The sequence below is a fragment of the Chrysochloris asiatica genome, unplaced genomic scaffold, assembly GCF_000296735.1.
Source record: "Chrysochloris asiatica unplaced genomic scaffold, ChrAsi1.0 scaffold00074, whole genome shotgun sequence".
In the NCBI taxonomy this organism is placed as follows: Eukaryota; Metazoa; Chordata; class Mammalia; order Afrosoricida; family Chrysochloridae; genus Chrysochloris; species Chrysochloris asiatica.
Genome location: NW_006408592.1, coordinates 5,416,846 through 5,439,339, shown reverse-complemented (window position 1 = coordinate 5,439,339; position 22,494 = coordinate 5,416,846). Strand labels below are relative to the sequence as shown.

Here is a 22,494-nt window from a genome sequence, read left to right as displayed (position 1 = left end):
GTTCAAGCTCACCAGCTGCTCCTTTGAAACCCTATACAGGGTCACTATGGGTCAGAATTGACTCAATGGCACTTCACAACAACAACAACAACAACAACACATAATAAAATGATTCAGTTAACACTGAGTAAGTCCAGTGTTGAAAGAGGTCCCTATATTAGTACTCACCTCATAGGGTTGTTACGAGAATTTAATGAGGAAAAACTTTGTGTTTAGAAAAATGCCTGACTTATACATGTTGTTGTTGTTCTTAGGTGCCGTGTAGTTAGTTCCAACTTATAGCGACCCTGTATAGGGTTTCCAAGAAGTGGCTGGTAAATTTTAACCACCGACTTTGCAGTTCAAACCAACCTTGCAGGCCAGTGTTTATGTTACAGAACCACACCAGACCTCCAGTTTATATATAACCTTCAATTTTTTTCTAAAATATGAGTAATAATATATTAAAATTAGGTATATTATTACTCACATTTTAGCAATAACTAATCAAGTTCAGTTCCTTCATCTGTCAAATGTGAACTCTGCCTGTCACTGAGAAGTGGGTAGACACAGAAGTTCAGTTGGTTCTTAGGATTCAATGGGGGAAGGGGAAAATTCTTTACTTTTAACAAAGTAATATTTCACTGAGTAACTATCAGAGATCCATGGATTTTTTTTCCTTTAGACTGTAATTTGGATTTGTGCTCTTAGCACATCACCCCACTGAGAGCCTGCAGACCTGGTAGGTGCTCCAAGGATGCTTTCTCCATGAATGAATGAAGAGATCTGTCATTCACACAGACTACTTGCCATTAAGGTGGTACTCCTTTGTGGCAGGTGAGCACAAATCAATTTTAGTGAGAAAGAGTGGTTTCTTGGATCCTTCCAAGGAAAACAACCACTCCCCATCAAGAACGTCCAAATATCAGTTTCAACAAGTGGTAGTGCGATCTTTACAAATCTTCCTGAAGGTAACAAAACATAAAAGGTAAATGGCAGATCTGCAAGCTTCTTGCTTCCTTTCAAGTAAGATAAGTTCTAACTTACACTGTCAAATATTTGTAACAAATTCGAAACAGCCACCTGGACAGTTCTCACTTTGAAGTTGTGTCATCCAAACTTCCCAGAACTCTGTAAGTGACCAGAAACCACTTACATGATGAGCAATCACTACTGAAAATAAAAACTGTTTCTCACAGTTTCCACATTGCTCCCTATCCATACCAGTCACCCTTGCTACATGGAAATCTGGAATTTTGTATTTTATTTTTTTCATTTTTCCCATAAGGGGAAATAACCTTTGGTCATAATATACTTTTGTTTCATGTCTTCATGTCAAGTGGTAGATGTACAGTGCTTATCAGATCAAGATAGATAAACAGATGGGTTAATGGATTCATAAAGAGGGTTATACATAGATGTTATTGAGAACTATTCAAATGATTTGACTTAAGAATAGCCTACTCTTCTTAGGTAAATTGATCTCGTATGGTAATGAAGTGTTTGGTGTACAGGTATATTGAGTCCCCTTATAGTCCTATTTTCAGAAGCATCTCATGATGACATGGTCAATAGCATAGGTAGGATGGCAGTAATCAGTCTGTTGACTGCCTGAACCGGAAGATCATGTATTGGGAGTGCCAACTTCTAAGCAAACCCAAGTTTTGCCCAGACCATTCAATGTTTGCCTGGTGGTGGTGGTGGTTATGTGCCGTGGAGTTAGTTCCAACTCATAGCGGCCCTGTATAGGGTTCCCGAGGCTGTAAATCTTTACCGGAGCAGAAAGCCTCATCTTTCTCCTGCGGAACAGCTGGTAGTTTCCAACTGCTCTCCGTGAGATTAGCAGCCCAAAACGTAACCACTATGCTACCAGAGCTCCTTCAATGTTTGCCTAGAGCAAAGAAAAAGCCTTGTTTTCTTAAGGTCATAGTACAGGGCTAGACATGAAAGACACCTTGCAAACCTTTTGTAAATAAAAAAACATGACACACCAAATAAACACTGTCTACTTTCAGAGGACAGCTCTTGGCTGGGTGACTGCAGACAGGTCACTTAATTCCTTTGACTTGTCTCTTCATTTATGAAACAGATAAAGTACCAAAGTGTTCTGCAAATAAAATGATTTATTGCTAATATACACAAAGAATTTTTTAATCCTAGAGTGGCTTCACCACAACTACCTTTCTGTTTTTAACCTAGTAACCATGCTAAAATTGGTCTCCACTTTTCAGTTAATTTTAGTGACAATTTGTATTGCTTCTTGTATTAATGCTTAAATTCAGTGGTTATGTCAGTATTATGCATGCAATTTCTCATAGCACATAGCAATTATCTAGTGCTGGAGACTTCAACTGGCAAGTAGACAACTTACTGGGATGGAGTGTTGAGGACATCTCTGCTTGAGGATACAGCTAAAAGCATCTACACAATTTTAGTTTCTATGTCTCTGCTCAGTGCAATATCCTATACACATGGGAGCCACAAAACCTGTTTCTCAAAATGAATGGAAATAACCTGGGGAAAAACTTCTAAAGGCAACAATAAATTGTTCAATTTTCCATTCACAGCTTTATTTGTTATACATGTGGACTATGCCTCCTATATTTATACAAATTTTTCCTAATATGTTGTTGTTGTTGTTAAGTTCCGTGGTGTCGATTCCGACCCATAGTGACACTGTATAGGGTTTCCAAAGAGCAGCTGGTAAGCTTGAACCACTGACCTTGCAGTTCAAATGACTTTGTAGTCTTGATGCATTAGTCTACAGTGCCACACCAGGACACTTAATATAAGGGTGCTTATATTAGGAAAATTCATGGGAAAAAATGATCTTTTCATTACATTTTTCCATTAACTTTTTGAAAATCCTTTGTACAACATCTTCTTTATTCTGACATTATCTAATTCAATAATTATTGGCTGAGTCTCATGGAATATTTTAGGTCCAAAGAAACAATATTACCTGCCTACAAAGAGCTTGCAATCTACTTTCTAGATTTAATTATTACAGCTGAGAAATCAGAATCTCAGGGAGTGAGGCTTAGGGAAGATCAAAAATAGAAGCTAAGACTGTCTAATTTCTGAGCCCTTTTTTTTTTTTTTTTTTTAATATGAAAAGGCAAATGACAAACCTAACAAAAGAAAAGAAGGAGAAGACACAAATAACACATATTAGAAACCACAAAGGCGATGTCACAACGGAACCAAAGGAAATCAAAAGGATAATAACAGAATACTATGAAGAGTTGTACACCAACAAATTTGAAAACTTAGAAGACATGGATACATTTTTAGATAAACATGACCTACCTAAACTTACACACAGTGAAGTAGAAAACCTCAACAGACCCATAATATGAAAAGGCAAAGCAATTTAAGGATTTTTGTGACTATTAGACTGAAGCATTGCTGAAGGTCTTTTCAGACATTGCATGAATCTTTCATAAAAAAGAAACTTTCCAGCCACTTACAAACATAGTGTACAGATAAAAAGAAGCAAGACACACACTGTTTTTACTTGCTAAGAGCCTGGCTATAAGGAAGTCAGATTGCTGGACAGTTAATTCTTTATCTTTAACTTTTAGTATTGATGTTTAAGTGCAATGGTTAAAAACTATTGCATAGTAAAAATGACAAATTCTAAGGTGTCACTCTGGGCCTTTTCCCAAAAAGACTCATGCTAACAAAGCCCTGTAGTGACTCAGAATTTACTATGAATAGCTCCCAAAGTAAAAATGGGTTTGAGCCAAATTTTCTGAATAGTACTTAATGTTCTGAATTAATAGTGGGGAGAAACTTTAACAAAAGACCAATGTTCTCTCTGATGAAACTGTGTGTTATTTATATAAGCACAAATTATACATTTCCTATTTATATTACTTAGCATCACTAATTGAAGGGGTAAAATTAACTATGCTAATAGTGTGTAGATTTGGTTCACACATAAAAATTCCTTCAAGAATCAATTACTAAATTTTGCTCACACAACTATCATATGTTATCAGGTTCCAGTTCTGCCAATTAATACCTTGCGAGCTTAGATAAGTTACTTACCCTGTATTAACTTCAGTTTCTTTCAGTTAAGTAAAAATACTTAATTTACAAGGTTACTGCAAGGGGTGAACGAGCAAAACCTATAGAATTCATCTGTAGAAATAAAGCCAGTCATCCAAAACATCTACAAATGTTTACGATGACTGGCATATTGAATGAAAAGCAGTGGTTCTGAAATGCAAAAAACACTGATATCAAATTGCTCTTTGGGAATTTCCTACAGGTAGTTAGTTCTATATTAAGAAAGAAAAGTCAGCAACAATCAAGATTTGCAGCCAATGAGTAAGGGGACTGAGATAATTTCTGCTATGCTTCAGCTCCCTGCCCACAACAGTCAGCAGGTAGCAAGTTGTTCTCTCCTCAACAACAAAGTCAGAAAGCACATGATCAACAACTTTTCTCCTGCAAGTGGATGTAGGACCAATTCTTCATTTCTCTCCTCAGAGCCAAAGGTTATCTGCAACCTAAGTACTAGAGTTCTTTTAGAAAGTTGCTCATTCTAGTGTTGTAATATGTGTAAGTGGAGTGAGAAAGAAATGGACTAATGTCATGTGTTTTGTGTATTACCTCTCTTGTTATGATTCCCATTTTTACACATGAGGTTATTAAGGATTAGATAAGATAATGCTGATAGAAATTGGTCTCTACCAAACCTTTCCTTTATGTATCTCAAATTGTTGCACATACAAAGAAACTTTGGGGAGTTTATTAAAAATACAAATTCTCCATCCCCAGAAATTCTGATTCCACAGGACTGGGGTTCAGTCTAGCATCTGCAGTTTTAACAAACGTCTTAGCCAATTCTGGTGTAGATGCTCTAATCTACACTTTTAATTTTTTCTGCTAAGTAGTTTTCTGGTCTCTTTTCTCTATATGGTCCTTCCTCATTATTGATAATGTCTCATCTAGTCTTCAGGTTTGCCTTGCCTCCTTGTAGAAATTTGTTCCACACTGCAGCAAAGTGATATGCTAAAACACGAATCTGGCCTCTTACTAAAATTCTCCAATGGCTCTCTACTACCCTCAAGATGAACACTCCTTATGATCTGCCTTTCGAATTACCCTCTGCCTTGCTTCCTGACATTTGCAACTTGTATTTTGTACTTAAGAAACACTAGCTAGCTTTCTCTTGCTTCTGGAACATACTGAGCTGTTTCTTGTTCTTACGTGCTGTTACCTTTGCCTATGACATTCTTTCTATTCTTTTATATCTGGTTAGATTTATTGGTTAGGTTCATTTTGAATATCATCTCTTTCAGGAATTTTCCTATGAACTCCAAGAGAGGTTTAAGTATAGTGTAAATAGGTTCCTGGATTCATCTCATTCAGTATATGTTATTTGCTAGCACATCTGTTACCTCAAACAACTTTGATTCCTGAAGGTAGGAATGATGTCATATTTAGAATGTATTTCCATCACCAATAAGTGCCTGGCACATACTGTAACCCTAAAATGTCTGATAAATTGAAAAACTTAAGAGAACTGAAAAAAGTTAAAAATTATGACAGGTGACTTTCTTATGGTTCATCTTACACTTCCTCTAACACTACTTAAAGTCTTAGCCTAATTTGTTGTTGTTGTTGTTAGGTGCCATCAAGATGGTACTGACTCATAGTGACCTTATGTACAGCAGAAAGAAACACTGCCCGATCCTGGGCCAACCTCACTATTGTTGCCATGCTTGAGTCCATCGATGCTGCCACTTGGCCAATCCATCTCATCGGGGGTCTTCCTCTTTTTCTCTGACCCTCCACCCTACCAAACATGATATCCTTTTCCAGTGACTGGTCCCTCCTCCTGACAATATGTCTGAAGTATGAGAGATGAAGTTTGGCCATCCTGGCCTCCAAGGAGCACTCTGGCTGCACTTCTTCCAACACGGATCTGTTGGTTCTTTTGGCAGCCCATGGCACTTTCAATATTCTCCTACAACACCATAACTCAAATGTGTTAATTCTTCTATGGTCTTCCTTATTTACTGTCCAGCTTTCACATGTATATGAGGTTATTGAAAATATTATGGCTTGGGTCATGAAAATGACATGGGTCATGAAAATTATAGGCAATGAAAATGATATTGGATTTCACATTTGTTTTTTGTTTTTTTTTCCTCCTGGGGATAAGGTTGACCAAATACAGTTAATGTGAGCATACACAATATAAATAAAGGTGCTTTAAACATATAATTAAGCTGTAGAAGGATGAAGAACTGTACAAACTGAAAAATATTATAAAACTTGGAGATTTTATATACACATATAAGGTGGTCAGATTTTATCAGATATAAATTATACAAAATTCGGTATATAGGGTTGCAGATTAATTTGGTAGTTTCTACATCAGTACTTTGTAGCTCTAGGAGAGAAAAGATTGCTCAATAAACATTTCAAATATATGTATATATGGTGTGTAATTTATTCTCCATGACTTTTCTATATCACACATCAACAGTTTCCTCATCAATCACAGCAAATAAGTAAACCATGAGAAATGAAATAATTGATATAATGAATTGCAGCGTAGTGAACGATTTAATGTCTCTTCTAGACATAGTATGTAATTCCCACCAAACGTTTTTGCTCTGCTGGGTCTGGGTAAGAGAAGGTGGGAGAAGATGCCTATTGAATTATATGATTCAGTTGTGATTGTTAACAGAATTAATTTTGATTGGAAAAACTTGGAATTCTAACATGGGTTTTAATGAGCCATCTCAGAAGCAGGGGTGGGGTGGGCCAGGGATCTTATTCTTATCAAAGAAGAGCCAGGAGTGGAAGACGTCCTTTGCACCCAGAGATCCCTGTGCATTGAACCTCCTCAATCCAGGGACAGAAAGCTTTGACATCAGAGGAGTGGTGGAGGAGCAGCAGCAGCAGAACCAAGAACCAGAGCAAAAGATAGAGCAATGGACTTCCCAGCTTGAGGAGCAAGTAAAGATGAGTGACTGGGCAGAAGGCTTGATTGGAGAGAGGGACGCCTTCAGGCACTTAATGGGAGGGGTTAGGTTTGCTGACACACGGAGTCAGAGCAAATGCCTTCTGGCTGAAGGTTATGGTGAAGTGGTGTGTTCTGTAAGAGCTTTATAACACTGCCTGGACAGAAAGAGACCTGCCTGTGGGCACGGCTGAGAAGAGGCTGTCTCCCTATAAGCGCTAAGCCTTGAACATTTCTGATCCTGCACTGTAACCTGTTAACATCCCTAATAAACCCCATAACTGTGAGTATGGTGTCTGAGTTCTGTGTGGTCATGGCAATGAATGATCAAGCACAGCTGAGTAGAGAGTGCTGTGGGGGAGATGGTTGGTGTCAGTTTTTGCATGTATATTTACTGAGTCATTCAAAAAACTGTTCATTGAGTTCAGCTGGATTTCAGGTTTGTTGTTGTTATGTGCCATGGAGTCAGTTCTGACTCATAGCGACCCTGTACAGGGTTTCCAAGACTGTAAATCTTTACGGGAGCAGAAAGCCTCATTTTTCTCCTGTGGAACAGCTGGTAGTTTCGAACTGCTGACCTTGAGGTTCGCAGCCCAATTCGTAACCACTGCACTAACAGAGCTGCTTGGCTTTCAGGTTTAGATAGGAACTATCCTTTTGTGTATCAGAGAAAAAAATTTGATTGAGGATCCCTTTGAGAAGTTCTGAGAAAAGTCACTTTCACTCCCTTACCAGATAATTATCTATGTGCTGCTTAGGTGGTTCGCAGTGGACAGGGGAGCACAGGTTTAGACTAATGTGATGATCACATTTAAGCGACACTGTAATGAGTTAGCAACTCTCTTTACGCTGGGCTAGTGACACTGTGGAATTCCCTGGACAAATATCCCTTCCTTTGTAACTTACAGTAAAATGGCAGTGTGGCTCAAACCACACTGCATGTGATATGGAAAGAGAATTGGAAGGTAAAAGACTGGAACCAGAGAGACCAGTTGAGAAATTGTTATAGGGCTACCTGGCATACAGAAGTGATGATAATAATGCAAATGAAGAGGAGCTTTTTCAGAGTTTATGAACTTTGATGGGAAAGCTTTTCTTCTTGATGCTGCAGTGGTGTGAGGCAGTATGGTTTTCCTTTGTTCTTTCTCCCTGGCCCTGAAGGTCACCTATAGGCATTTGAACGCTTCCTCTGACTCTGACCATCCAAAGACTGGCCCCATTAAGGAGCTTTCTTTGCTAATAGCAATGACTCTCCTTTTGAAATACAGCATGCCACTCTAAAGCTGTTTCGCGAGCAATCCCTATAGCTCATCCTGGTGAAGTAAACCAAATTTCTATCTTGCTAATAAAACAATGGCTATCAAATAATTTCTTTGATAAATGATGCCAAGGCAGATTCTGCTACTAACTCTATGAATGTCCCTGAGAAATGATGCTCAGTTTCTTCATCTGTATATGATGTAGCTGGAGTTACTGGCCATGTGGAAATTCCCCAGATTCTATGAAGTAATACGCAGATTTCTCAGAGTCAGTTGTAGTTTGATTCAGGCTGAGAAACAGTCCAGCTAGCAGCTGTCTGCAATCACCATAACTTCATTTATTCCCTCTCTTCTCTCACACAGTCAACATCTTTGCAAAGGGAGCTTAACACTTTGGAAAAGGAAACAGGCATACAATTAAGAACCAGTGAATCAAACTTCCTAGGATGGCAGTTCTCTCATGACATCAGTTTAATATTTTCTGACTGTTACTGTTATAACTGACATTTTCAGACTCTGAAACTCAGAATATTGTAATAGTCTCCCTCATACATTCCCCATGGTCAGTATCTCCCTCTTTCAATCCATTCATCACATGGTTACCAGATTTGTTTATCAGAATACTACTTAGGATCATTCCATTTTGTTTGCTCTAAGAAAGTCACACTGAGTAGCAAGGATATGTTGGGTAGACACTGTGCTAGGCTGGATCACATAACCACATATAAAGACATCCCATGTTTATGGTTTGGAAGACTTAGTATTGTTAAAATTTATCTACAGATTCAATGTAATCTCTATGAAAATCTTCGCTGGCTTCTTTGCAGAAACTGGCAAATTTATCCTAAAATTTACATGGAAATTCAAGGAAACCAGAATAGTCAAAAGAACCATAAAAAAGAGGAACAAAATTGGAGAACACGTTTACTAATTTCAAAGCTTATAACAAAGCTACAGTATTCAAGACATAGTAGTTCTGATGTAAGGATACACACAGATCAGCAGAATCTAACAGAAAGTTCACAAACAAACCCACATTTATGGTCAGTTGATCTTTTTTATGAGGTTGCCAATACCATTTAGTGGGGAAGAATACGAAGGGGCTTCAAAAAGTTCATGAAAAAATTCCACTGTCTTTTCATTCCATACCCTACAAACTTCTAGAAACTTCCTAGTAGTCTTTTCCACACATGACATTGGGACAACTGGAAAGTAACATCCAAAAGAATGAAACTGGAACTCTATTTCACATCATACACAAAAGATGAACTCAAAATAAATCAAAGACCTAAACATAAGAGCAGAAATGATAAAGTTCTTACAAAAAGAACTGACATTAAGTCTTGATAACCTTGTATTATGCAACAGTTCTTTAGATATGACACCAAAATCAGAAACACACATAACTTGGGCATCAGTAACATAAAAATTAAACAACAGGACACAACCTTTTTGTGCTTTAATGGACATAATCAAGAAGGTGAAAAGATACCCCACAGAATGGGAGAAAATATTTTAAAAATATATAAATCATACATGCAAAGGGTCTAGTATTCAGAAAATGAAACAAATTCTTTTAACACACAATAAAATAACAAATAATCAATTTTGAAAAATGAGCAAATGATCTGAATAGATATATTTCCAAACAAGATATACAAATGACCATAAGTACATGAAGAGATGCTCAACATCATTAGGAAAATGCATATCAAAACCAGTCAACACCCACTAAAATGGTTGTAATGAAAAACATAAATAATAACAACTTATGGCGAGGATATTTAGAAATTGGACTCCTCTGCTGTATGAATGTAAAATAGTGTAACCACTCTGTGAAACAGCCTGGCATTTCTTCCAAATGTTAAACATAGAATTATCATATGACCTAGTAGAATTACTCCTAGATATACACCCAAGAGAAATGAAAACAACTGTATACATAAAACCTTGTACACAAATGTTCATAGCATCAATATTCATTATAGCCAAAAAGTGAAAACAACTCAGATGTCCATCATCTGATGACTGGGTAAATAAAATGTTGTCTATCCAGACAATACAATATTATTTGCCAATAAAGATGACAGGTACTGATATACAAGCTACAACATGATGAACCTTGAAAATATATTAAATGAAACAATACAATCATAAAACATCACAAAATATATGGTTTTATTTATAAAAAATATCCAGAATAGGTAAATCTTTAGAGACAGGAAGTAGATTAGTGATTGCCGAGGGCTGGGTGTGGGTAGGGGACGGAGTAAAGTGGAGGAGATGACTACTGGGTGTAGGGTTTCTTTATGGGATGGTGAAAATGTTTTAAAATTGACTGTGATGATGGTTATACAATTCTGAGTATACTAAGAACCACTGCATCGTAGTATATAATTGGCTGAATTGTATGGTGTGTGAATGATACCTCATTAAGACTGTTATAAAAAGAGCTGTACATTCTTTTTTGTTTGATGTCTGTCACAACAATCCATGTATTCATTTAGATTATTTAAATGTATTTTTACATGGCCACTGTCTTAGTTTTATAATGCTCAGCAGTTTTAAAAATACTTTTGAAGCAGACACCTGCTAATGGAACCCACACTTTGAGAATATTAATTTAAAAGACACATATTCATTTAAACCCTTTTCTTCTTCATTGTACTAACTGCATCAACATATCTTTTCTTTTGACCACTGGTAGTTTTAACCTCCTTATTTAACATATGTATTGTAAATTCACTGTATCAGAAACGATATTCACTACCATTAACAATACATTTTATAACAGCATAGTAGCAGCTTATTTGTTTGCTAAATGGTAATTATAGTTAAATCTATGACAATAAGGACAAGTTAATATTTCCATTTTTTGTACTTACCCCTTTTGAATCAATCACTCCAGGTTTTGCATTAAACTTTACTGTCTTCAATCGGGCACGTTCCTTTCTTTCCACCCTAAAGAAAATTGAAAATTAAAAGTCTGTCACATGACAAAGCATTTACAACTAAGTTCCTTATTAAATGAAGAACTCCTTCTTCTTCCTTATCCTTACAACAGCTCAACTGAAATGTGTTCTGAAATCTTTCTGTTCCTTTGTTCACTGTAACATCTTGGTATAAGGTCTCTAAACTGCAGGCTCTTTGAAACTCACTGTGTTACATGTACTGAGACTTGCAGAATTTGGAAGGACCAAAGGAGGAGACAACTCACTATTTGCTATGTAAAGGCATAAATCAGTCAACTACTATCTCAACAACTTAGTCAACAGAGATGAACACTTAAAGCAGAGACTACACAGCATTGCCTTTGTTTCCTTCCTCATTTCTTTTCTTTTAAGAACACTAGGAATTTGTAACTTCAGTTCATAAGAAAACATGCGTATGACCTTGCATTTTTACCTTCTCCAAATGATGTTCTCCTGTCATCTTTGCAGATTCCTTATTTTACCTGCTACTTCATTCATTCAGACACTGATTGTATGCCTACCATATATCAGGTAAGGAACTGGGGAGCATCACAATATTTTTTAAAAGCAAGACTGCAAAAACCTACTAGCATAAGCTTGAGGCAGGAACAGAAAAGTAAACATTAAATGATAATACTTCACAATAAGATTGCTGATAGCAGTTTAGAAACACCAGTCTTGTTGGGAGATGAAAAGGATGGTTAGGAAATACTAGAGTAGACTTCTGGGAGGTACTGTCAGTTTACCTGAGACTTGAAGGATGAGTAAACACTGGTGAGTAGGAAAAAGTTAGGGAGAACTTCCCAGACATGGTAAAACATGATTCAGAGAGACATGCACAAACTGTAAAATTGCTAGAAGATTCATGTATGAGGGAGGTACCTAAAGGATATGGGTGCCGTTAAATGCCATCAAGTCGGTTCCAACTCACAGCTACCTTGTATATGGTGGTTTCCAAGAAACTCTGTGATTCAAACCAACCTCGAGTGTTAATCCTACAGCGTCACACCAGGACTCTAAAGGATATGGGGTGAGATCTTTATGAGTCCCCAACTAACTGAGGACTTTGGTGTCTTTTTATTTCCCTTTGCGAAGTTCTAATGAATTGTTGTGGTTAAGTGCCGTGGAGTCAGTTCTGACTCGTAGTAATCCTGTATAGGCTTTTCAAGGAGTAGCTGGTGGGTTTGAAATGCTGACCTTGTGGTTCACAGGCCAGTGCTTACCATACAGCACCACACCAAGAGCCCTAACGAGCTAGTAGAGGAGAAAAAAACTCAATGCTATTGAGTCAATTATGACCAATAGCCATGCTTTAGGGCAGAGAAGAACTATTCTATAGTGTTTCCAAAACTGTAAACCTTAAGGAGGTGTAGACAGTTTTATCTTTCTCCTATGGAGCAACGGGTGCATTAGAATGCCTGACCTTGTGGTTAGAAGCCCAATGCTTACTCCATGATACCACTAGGGTTCCTTAAGTAGAGGAGAACCATGAAAATACAGAATGTGATTTACATTTTAAATAAATGACCCAGGTGGAGGTGGCAAACAGAATGGAAGAGGAAGAGACAGAAAGCAAGAGCCCTATTTAGAAACGACTGCTATAATCTAGGCAAGAAATAATGAGGAACAGTAATAGAGTGGAGGACAAAGGAGAGTTTGAGAAATGTTAAGTGCCGTCAATCCTGTATAGGGTTTCCAAAAAGCAACTGGTGGGTTTGAACTGCACACCTTGTGTTTCAAAGTCCAGTGCTTATCCTACAGAGCCATAAAGGGGTGGTGGTAGTGGTGGAATTGGTAGGACTGGTACTTGTTTGAATGCTGGCATTGAAGAAGAGGAACAAGGAATCTAAATTCCTCCCTCAGTTTTTGAGCCTCTTCATTTGGACATCATCTTCCATCCTCTTAAGGTAAGACAGCAATTGGTATCTCTATTTTGGCATTATCTCTTGGATTCTGTTTATTTTTGCATCTGCACATACAAGATTGTATGTTCCTTGAGGGTAAACCCACATATCACTTCACAGTAAAACCAAAAATAACCAACAAAAAAAAAGCAAACCCACTGCCACCCAGTCAGTTTCAACTCACAGTGACACTCTAAGATACAGTAGAACTGTCCCATAGGATCTCCAAAGCTTCAATAAATCTTTTTGAAAGTAAACTGTCATATCTCTTATCACAGTAGTTGGTGGTAGGTTAGGACTACTGACTTTTTTGGTTATCAATTTGACACCTTAACCACCATGCCACCAGATCCCTTAAAATTGTTTAAAATATTCAGTGCATTGCTGCAACAGTGTTTAAACATGGCTCACTTTAATTTCAAAAACTGGGGAGAGAAAATCCAAATCCCTAGAAACTTTATGGTTTTTGAAATCTAAGCTATTCATAGATCAATAATTAACAACATACTCCTTTCTAACTGAGGGTTCTTTTGTGTTTGCCACTGAAACACAATGAAGTTCATGGTTTCTATAGTTACAGAGTGGAGTTCAGAATATATTTATTTTAGTTGTGAGTAGAATATCTGAGTGGAAACAGCTGAATAAAAATTTTCAAGTCTAACCTCAGATATTAAAGCAATATGTTTCTGCTTGCACCCAACGTACTATAGTTGGGAGGGGTGCAAGAAAGCTCTCAAGCTGCCAAATGGAAAAATGCTCACTGAGAAAATGCCTGCTTCAAGCTCCATCAGCTTTTCTCAGTTTTAATCCAAATCCAAATGCTAATTCATACTAATCCTTTTGGATCTTTCTAAAAGTGTTGGTAGAGCCCTGACTTCCTTCTGGCCTCTTTGCATTAACTAGGCTAATGGGAAACAGTATTTCATTAGATTATGACATAAAGTCTGTGGAATTCAGGGAATACATGGTTATTTGAACAGGCCATAGAAATAAATTCTACATAAATCCACAGAAACACATAGGCTCCAAACATATATAATATTAGACTGAACTCAGTATTCTTCTTTAAGAATTGTCTAAACATTTTAATTTTTTTCCATCTGATAATGAAGTTCATCTTTTTCAATTTTCCTAAGAAATACATTTCTAGGCCATTTTTTTAGTAGGTGAGCTTTTAAATTTTAAAAGGATTACAAAGAATGTTAAGTCAAACACATACACACACCCCTAATATTTGCTATGCCTTATTAATCTTCAGACAGGTAATATTGTTGTTAAGAGCCGTGGAGTTGGTTCTGACTGTTAGTGACCCTCTATAGGGGTTCTGAAGAACAGCTGGTGGGTTTGAACTGCTAACCTTGTGTTAGTAATTCAGGGCTTATCCTACAACGCCACGCCAGTACTCCTCAAAACAGATAATAGAGCAAATAAAATGTATGTTGTTTTGTTTTAGAAATCTTACTATAAAGGGGACATGATTTGGGTTCGCATGCTAAAGGAAGTCAGGAAAGTTCTACATCTTATTTGGGTTGAAAGTTTCATTAATAATGATGTTGATGATGCTGGTGGCTGGGGGACAGGCTTGCAGGGTGTTCCCTTTGGTTGTTTGAATGATTGTATATTCCTGAGTGTTTTGATGCCCACCCCCCGGCCCCCCAAAAAAACACAAAACAAAAAAAACCACAGAGGAAATAGAAGCAAATACTGTTGAATGAAGATGCAGGGAGGGGATTGTCATCATTGCAATGACACGAAATACAATAGGATGAGTGTAAAACTGATGTTCCCCCATGTAAACTAACACTCAGTTCACAATCAAAACTTAAAAAAAAATTTTCATGTTGATGATCATTTTAATGGCAACTGAATATAACACTTAATTATTAATGATGTTCCTGCACGTTTACATGATCTCATTTGGTTCCTGCATCCTGCATCATCAGCCCCATATTATGGATGAAGAAGGGGCAGTAGGTATCATCTGAGTGTTCACTAAGTATTATAGAAACAGCTCTGCTAAGCATTTTACCTATAGTATGTCTAATCTGTGCCACTATCTGGGGCTAACATAGACCTGAGCTTATAATACCTGTTTAATGAATGAACCAAAGTATCAATCAAGGAAACTACTAGTTCTTGATCTAGATGGCAAAACTAAAGCTCAAAGTCATTTGTTCAAACAAGTTTTTCCCACAAAAAGTTATTCCAAAAAAAAAAAAAAAAAAGTTATTCAATAGTTCCCATTTTTTGCCTCCTTGGTAAGAATCTATGTAAATGTTTGTTTAGAACCACCTTCTCTATATTACTGAGTAACACTCCTAAGGCAGAAATAAATGACATGAAAAGCCTTAGGCCTTTACCTAAAGAAATGGTGGGTATGAATCCTTTATACTCAGAGTCAAGCAACTGATTCGATTATTGAAGCAGAAGCAATTCTCTCCACCCTACTCTGGTCACTGACCAAAACACTGAAAACCAACTGGATGACAACATTTGAGCAATGAATTCGGATACTAGCACCTCCTGAGAGCTTTAACGACCCAACTGTTTCCCTATACCTTCTCACACGTCTCCCATCTGGCATCTTCAGTTTCCAGGCAAACACAGAGTGGGGTAAGGCTTAGAGCATACAAGGGCGCCTCAGAAAGTCCGTAAAAAATATAATAAAAAGATAGTAGACTTTTCCCATGAAAATTGTGAAACCCTCTTGTATTTGCTACTTGGAGTTCTTTGCCTGTGCTCCACAGGCACCTGTTGGTGGGAGAATTGGAATGCCACCCGCAGTAGTGGCCACAGGCTTGCTACCTCTAGAAACTAGGTGAGTAAACCCTCATGCAATGCTAGCCACAAGCTGCCATCTGTGAATTCAGGCGGCTGGTCACTTTGGGGCAATGAACAGAGACTTGAAATAACAGACTGTAGGACAAAACCCAGCCTGGTCACTCACAAGCTATGTGATCTCAGCGATAGAAGTTTTGTGATAAGCTTCTGATATCACGGAAGCCTGGGTTTGAATTCTGCCTCTGCTACTTACTTACAGGTATTTAACCTTTTAGCATCTCTGGATTCATATTCCTAGAATTAGAATAGGTGCTGCGGACTAATGCGCTGGACTGCAAAGTCAGTTTGAACTGCAAGGTCAGCAGGTCAAGCTCATCAGTTGTTCCTTGGAAAACCTGTACAAGGTTGCTATGGTTTGAAATCAACTCAACGGCACTTAACAACAACAACACGAAGAAGTTATAGTGAGCGTAAAGAGAGAAAACACAAGCAACTTGCTCAGTAGAGTGTCTAGCACATGCTAAGAATTTGTACATGGTAAGCCACTACTGAAATGACAATGGCCACGCTGTATGTATGTGGTGTTACTTGTCATTTCTAGTTCCTGTTTCTTTACCTGTGAGAGGGAGGCAACAATTTCTGTACTATTCACCTCCTGGCTTCACTGGGACGATGACATGGGATCATAGACAGAGAAAGCTTTTTTGTAAAGTATAACATCATGCACCAGTGTTACCCATATGGGATTATTCCAGACTACTTATGCTAGAGGTGGAAAGGGAGTAGAGATGATGGTGGTGGTGGTGGTACTGTGCCGTGGGGTTGGTTCTGACTCATAGTGACCCTGGATAGGGTTTCCGAGGCTATAAATCTTTATGGAAGCAGAAAGCCTCATTTTTCTCCCAAAGCAGTTTCGAACTGCTGACCTTGAGGGTAACAGACGCACTCGTAACAATCACACTACCAGAATTCCTTTTAGGAATCCTTAAAAATCTTTAATTTATTAGTAAATTATATTTATACCAGCTATCACTTTTTCTGAACTATAGTTTTAAGATCCTGAATGCATGTCCAATAAAAGTATCTCATTTAGAAGTAAAATATTAAAGATCAGGTCTAGCAAAGTCTCACAGCCGAATTTAAACTTCATTTAATAATTAAATGATAAAGCTTCTTTGTAGGGTAGGCTTGATTATAAGGGATCTTTAATTCCTCCTAAATTTTCTCATTTTCTACAATCAAAAGGCATTACTTCTATAAACACATAAAGCTAAGATATTTTTGGAAGATTTCAAACCCTAAAGAGGAAATTTGAAGAAATTCATTTACAGCTATGTATCTCTCTCTGTTGAACCCTGCCATGGGCTACTAAACCCTTCATGATATATAATTGAAATAAATATCAGTATTGGAGTCACTGAACCGGGCTTCTTTTAAAGGCCAGCTGCAGTATGGTTGTTAAGATGATTTTCCTCTAAAATAGGGGAGACATAGTCAATTCAATCATGATCACAGGCAGATGGAAAATCATCTCAAGAAGAATAGCAACTGAGCATGTTTCTGAGGGGGACCAAGTTAAGTGCAAATGAACAAATGAATGAATGAAGACAAGATTGGTTAGAACAAATCACAGAATCTCAGGGGTTGCAAAAAGTCCACAATCATATAGGTCAATTCTCCCATTCAAAGTTTGCAAAAAGTCCACAATCATATAGTTCAATTCTCCCACTCAAACTTTGGATCTTTTTTTTTTTTTTCATTTACAATATTTGCTGCCAAGGGATCTTCTAAATATCAGGATCATGTTCAGAAACAAACAAACAAATACATATTTTAAAAACTCACTCCAGTTAGACTGAATCAAAATCTTTGGCGTGTGTGTGTGATTGTATGGGGAATAACACATACACATTTTTATAACATTCCCTTCATGGGGCAACTACTGTTCTGGCTCAGTTTCTATCCAGGCTGACAAGCCCAACTCTGGGCAGCTGAAACCAATCTCCCCATAGTTTTTCTTCCGCCACCCCATTTAAGTGCGTTGGACCCACATTCAACATGATAGCTCGTTCTAGAGAACAACCTATCAGACAGCTCTGATGATTTAAATTAAAGCAACCCAAAATGCATGTTGTTTTGGCATTCTTGATAGAAATGGAAATGGCAAAGCCCTAAATATAAACAAACTGGCACTGAAAGTCACTGCTTTGAATACATAACCTTTCAGTAAACACTGTATAAAGTTAGAATCCCCTCACAACACAATGCTGGGCAATCATCCAGGAGCCCAATGGTTTAAATGTAAAGATATCTGGAGAACAGGAGAAGCGCACTGTCTACAAATGGGAGATGGGCTGGCATGGAGAGTTGGGGGATACGCTGGAATTTTATCTGCTCCACTGTGACTCCTAATTACTAAAGGTGAGGGAGTATCTATGAACAGTCTTCTACTGCCCTCTTCTCACCCAGGTACAGAGTCCAGTCTTCTCTGGGGTCCGCAAGTCCCCCCCCCCCCAATTATTCTTGGGTATAATTGATTTTTTTCTCTCCCTGGTTTAATCACTGTATCACTTTGTCTTTATCAGCACTTGAATACCTGGCTTCACTGAGGATTATTTTCTCATGTACTCTGTCTGGGCTTTTGGGTTTGTTGTTAAGTGCTGTTGAATTGGTTATGACCCATAGCAACCCTGGATAGGATTTCTGAGGAACAGCTGGTGAGATTGAACCGCAACCTTGCTGTTCAGACCAACCTTGCAATCCAGTGTATTAGCCCACAGCGCCACACCAGGACACCCAGGTTTTTAGTTTAGCCTTCCTAAATTATACAATTCTCTGAAAAATATTGAGTCTCCAGAAAAACCCTCTGGGTGTGGAAATCATCATACAAGCTAATAAGTATAATCAAACATGAGTATTAAACATGTGGATGTTGGTAAATGTTCTTCAAGAAGGCAGTGTGAGCAGATTGTCTCTTCCTTTCTATCTTATCATAGTCACCACTTCTGGTAAAATCTTAATGTGAGAAGAATAAGGATTTTTAGTTTGTGTCCCCTGGCACTACTGACAATTTTCTAATGGATTCACTATCCCACTTAAATAGTACTTTTATGAACAGTTTTTTCCACCTTTCTCTTCTCCCTGAGTAGCTGAAAAGCAGATATTCTGAAATGTAAAAAGCATCCTTACCTCCTTTTGCTGGGAATGACTCCCATCTCCTCACTGTCGCCCTCCAAAGTGACTCTCCTGGCTTGCCACCACTCATCATCGGAGGCATTGATAACATGGAGAATATCTCCGTATTTAAAACTAAGTCCTTGACTTGGCAGTCCACTGTCCTTGCTCTTGTCATAGTCAAACATGGCTCTGGAGAAAATGACAAAAGAGAACATTGTTAGAAATCTCTGGTGGCTCAGATTTAAGATTCACACTTTTAAATATTCACTCTCTGCTCTAAGAACCATCATTCACTTGATACCAACTTCCTGGATGTCACCTTGGATTTCAGCCTGCATTCTGACTGTTTTGGTCACAAGTTGAGGTTGGCTTTTTCTTCTCCTTGGTGGCTGCAATGTCAGATTGTTGTTATTGTTATGTGCTGTGGAGTTAGTTCCAACTTATAGCGACCCTCTACAGGGTTTCCGGGGCTGTGAATCTTTACGGGAGCAGAAAGCCTCAGCTTTCTCCTGCAGAACAGCTGGTAGTTTTGAACTGCTGACCTTGAGATTAGCAGCCCAATTTGTAACCACTACGCTACCAGAGCTCCTTAATGGCAGACCAGGGACTCCTAAAGATAAGGAACAGCCTCTGTTTATGGTGGCCATCAGATAATACAAAGAAATAATGGGAGATATTAAAAAGGACGTTCAGTACTTAATTGACATGTTTTAACCTCCTACTGAGTCCTGGTGTGGAGCTGTAAAATAAGCACTGGACTGCTAACCGCAAGGTCAGTGGATCAAATCCACCAGCCAGTCCTCAGAAATCCTTTAAAGAGTTGCTGTGAGTCCAAACTAACTCAAAGGCACTTAACAACAACAACAACAACTGTAATCTGATTAAAATGTCTCAATAAGGAAATAAGGAAGAGAAACATGAATATATGTAAGAATGAAGCATTTTGTGCTATGAATAAGTCCTCTCAGATGTGTCAACCTATGAAGCTCTTTCCTTGATAACCACAAAAATGGTAACAACCTAAACATGCCACCTATGGGACCATGATCCTTCCATTCAATGGAGAATTTGAATCATCAATCAAACTTGATGGGTACAGAGGTTAATGTAGTAGCATGAACAAGGGCTTAAAATGTAATAAATGAAAATATATATATCTATGTCTATATATGTGCACATAGACAGATCAAACTTATTCATATCTCCTTTATGCGTTTATAGAATGCTGATCCTATGGCATCATTGTATGCATCACACTGCATTTTAATTCTTGTTTTCTGTATCATTCTTCCTTCCCTAATTTTTCTGAGCCTTTGCTAAACTCAAAATACTGTAATATATATGACTGGAGAGGAGCTGGAAGCAGAATTAAATGACAAACAAGATCCTGGTAACTAGCTGTTACCCTATGCAGTTGACAATTTGTTACAAGCTGTATATTGTCTAGTCCCTCTCTACCCCTCTTTCAAAAATCACCACCAAATATACAGCATGTCATTTCTCCAGAAAAGCAGATTTCATCACCTCCCTGTTTATTCTCTTTTGACTCCATTCTAAGAATTTTCTTGGAATGTAACCACTATGCGTACAAAACTACTTGGATCTGGGGAACAGATTTTTAAAAAATCACTGAGGACCAAGTGTGATTATTTCTTTTTCTTCTTTCCTCATGAAAGAAATGTCACATCTGCTGTCATGGCAACCAAAAAGAGCTGAAGACAGCACCTAGAGCTCTCAGATACTGTAAGAAAAGTTAAATCAAAACACAACCCCTTCCTCCATGATCTCTGTTTCCAAGTCTGGGTCTTTGGGGATGGCATTCTTAGTTAATCATTTCTACCTACACCATCTACATTTTTTCCTGCTCAAGGCTTAGGCACAGCTTGAGCCAGGAAGGGGGTTGGTGGGATACACAGGCCAACAGAAGCCACTCCTGACACTGCTACTATTCTGCGTGATGCCACAGAAATTAAGTTCCTGGGCCACAGGTGCAAATTAGTCCAATAACCACTTTAGCATAAAACCGTTTTGGGCAATAATGAAATTACATATATAACAGCATCCACCCTATAGTAGGTGTAATGTAACCGAGATCAACACTGTTGTTGCTGTGGTTAGGTGCCATCAAGTCAGTTTGACTTATGCACACAACAGAACATAACACTGCCCAGTCCTATGCCATTCTCACAATTGTTATGTTTGAGTCCACTGTTGCTGCCACTGTGCCAGTCCGTCTCATTGGGGATCTTCTTCTTTTTTTGCTGACCCTCCATTTTGCCAAACATGATGTTCTTCCCCAGGGACTGATCTCTTCTGTCAACATAGCCAAAGTATGAGAGATGAAGCTTTACCATTCTGGCTTGTGAGGAACACTTTGGCTGTACTTCTTCCAATACAGATTGGTTCATATTTCTGGCAGCTCATGGTACCTTCAATGTTCTTCTCCAACAATACAATTCAAATGCATTGGTTCTTCTACACATTGTTCTTATTCACTGCCCAACGTTCACAGGCACATAAGTCAACTGAAAATATCATGGCTTGGGCCAGGAGCACGGCGGTCCTCAAACTGACATCTTTGCTCTTTAATACTTTAGGAGGGTCTTTTGCAGATTTGCCTAATACAATATGTTATTTTATATCTTGACTGCTGCTTTCATGATTGTTAATTGTGGGTCCAAGTAACATGAAATATTTGACAATTTCAATCTTTTCCCCGTTTATCATGATGCTATTTATTGGTTCTGTTATAGGGATTTTTATTTTCTTTACACTGAGGCGCAAATCATACTGAAGATTATAGACTCTGATCTTCATCAATAAGTATTTCAAGTCCTCTTCTTTTCAGCAAGCAAGATTGTGTCATCTGAGTATCACAGGTTGTTGATGAGTCTTCCTCCAATCCTGATGCCACATTTTTCTACAGATAATACTGCTTCTCACATTATTTGCAAAGCATACAGATTGAATGGAGAAAGGATACACAAGTTTTAAACCATTCGGTGTTCCCTTGTTCTGTTCTTGTTCTGTCTATGGACAGTTTCCTCATGAACACAATTAAGTATTTTGGAATATACATTCTTTGCAATGTTATCCATAATTTGTTATGATCCACATAGTCTAATTCCTTTGCAGAGTAAATAAAGAACAAGTAAACGTCTTTCTGATATGTTTTCCTTTTAGCCAAGATATATCTGACGCCAGCAATGATATCCTTCAAGCCAGCTTAAATTTCTGGCAGCTCCCTATTGATGTACTGCTACAACTGTTTTTTAATTATTCCCAGAAAAATTTTATTTGCATCTGATATTAATATTGTCCTATGATTTCTAAATTCTTTGAAATAAGCATAGATATGGTTCTCTTCCAATCATTTGGCCAGGTTGCTTTCTTCCAAATTTTTTGGCATAGATGAATGAGTGTCTCCAGCATAGCAT

The 22,494-nt window shown here is 37.9% G+C and overlaps 1 protein-coding gene across 1 annotated transcript in view; it reads right to left on the bottom strand.

The window, feature by feature from the left end:
* The window catches only part of DLG2 (discs, large homolog 2 (Drosophila)), a 1,151,973-nt gene that overhangs the window by 50,904 nt on the left and 1,078,575 nt on the right, over positions 1 to 22,494 (bottom strand). The window contains exons 15-16 of the mRNA XM_006864974.1: positions 19,070 to 19,246; positions 11,109 to 11,184 (exon numbers count right to left, since the gene is read on the bottom strand). Of these exons, the coding sequence (XP_006865036.1) occupies positions 11,109 to 11,184; positions 19,070 to 19,246 (253 nt within the window). The remainder of the gene's footprint in view (positions 1 to 11,108; positions 11,185 to 19,069; positions 19,247 to 22,494) is intronic.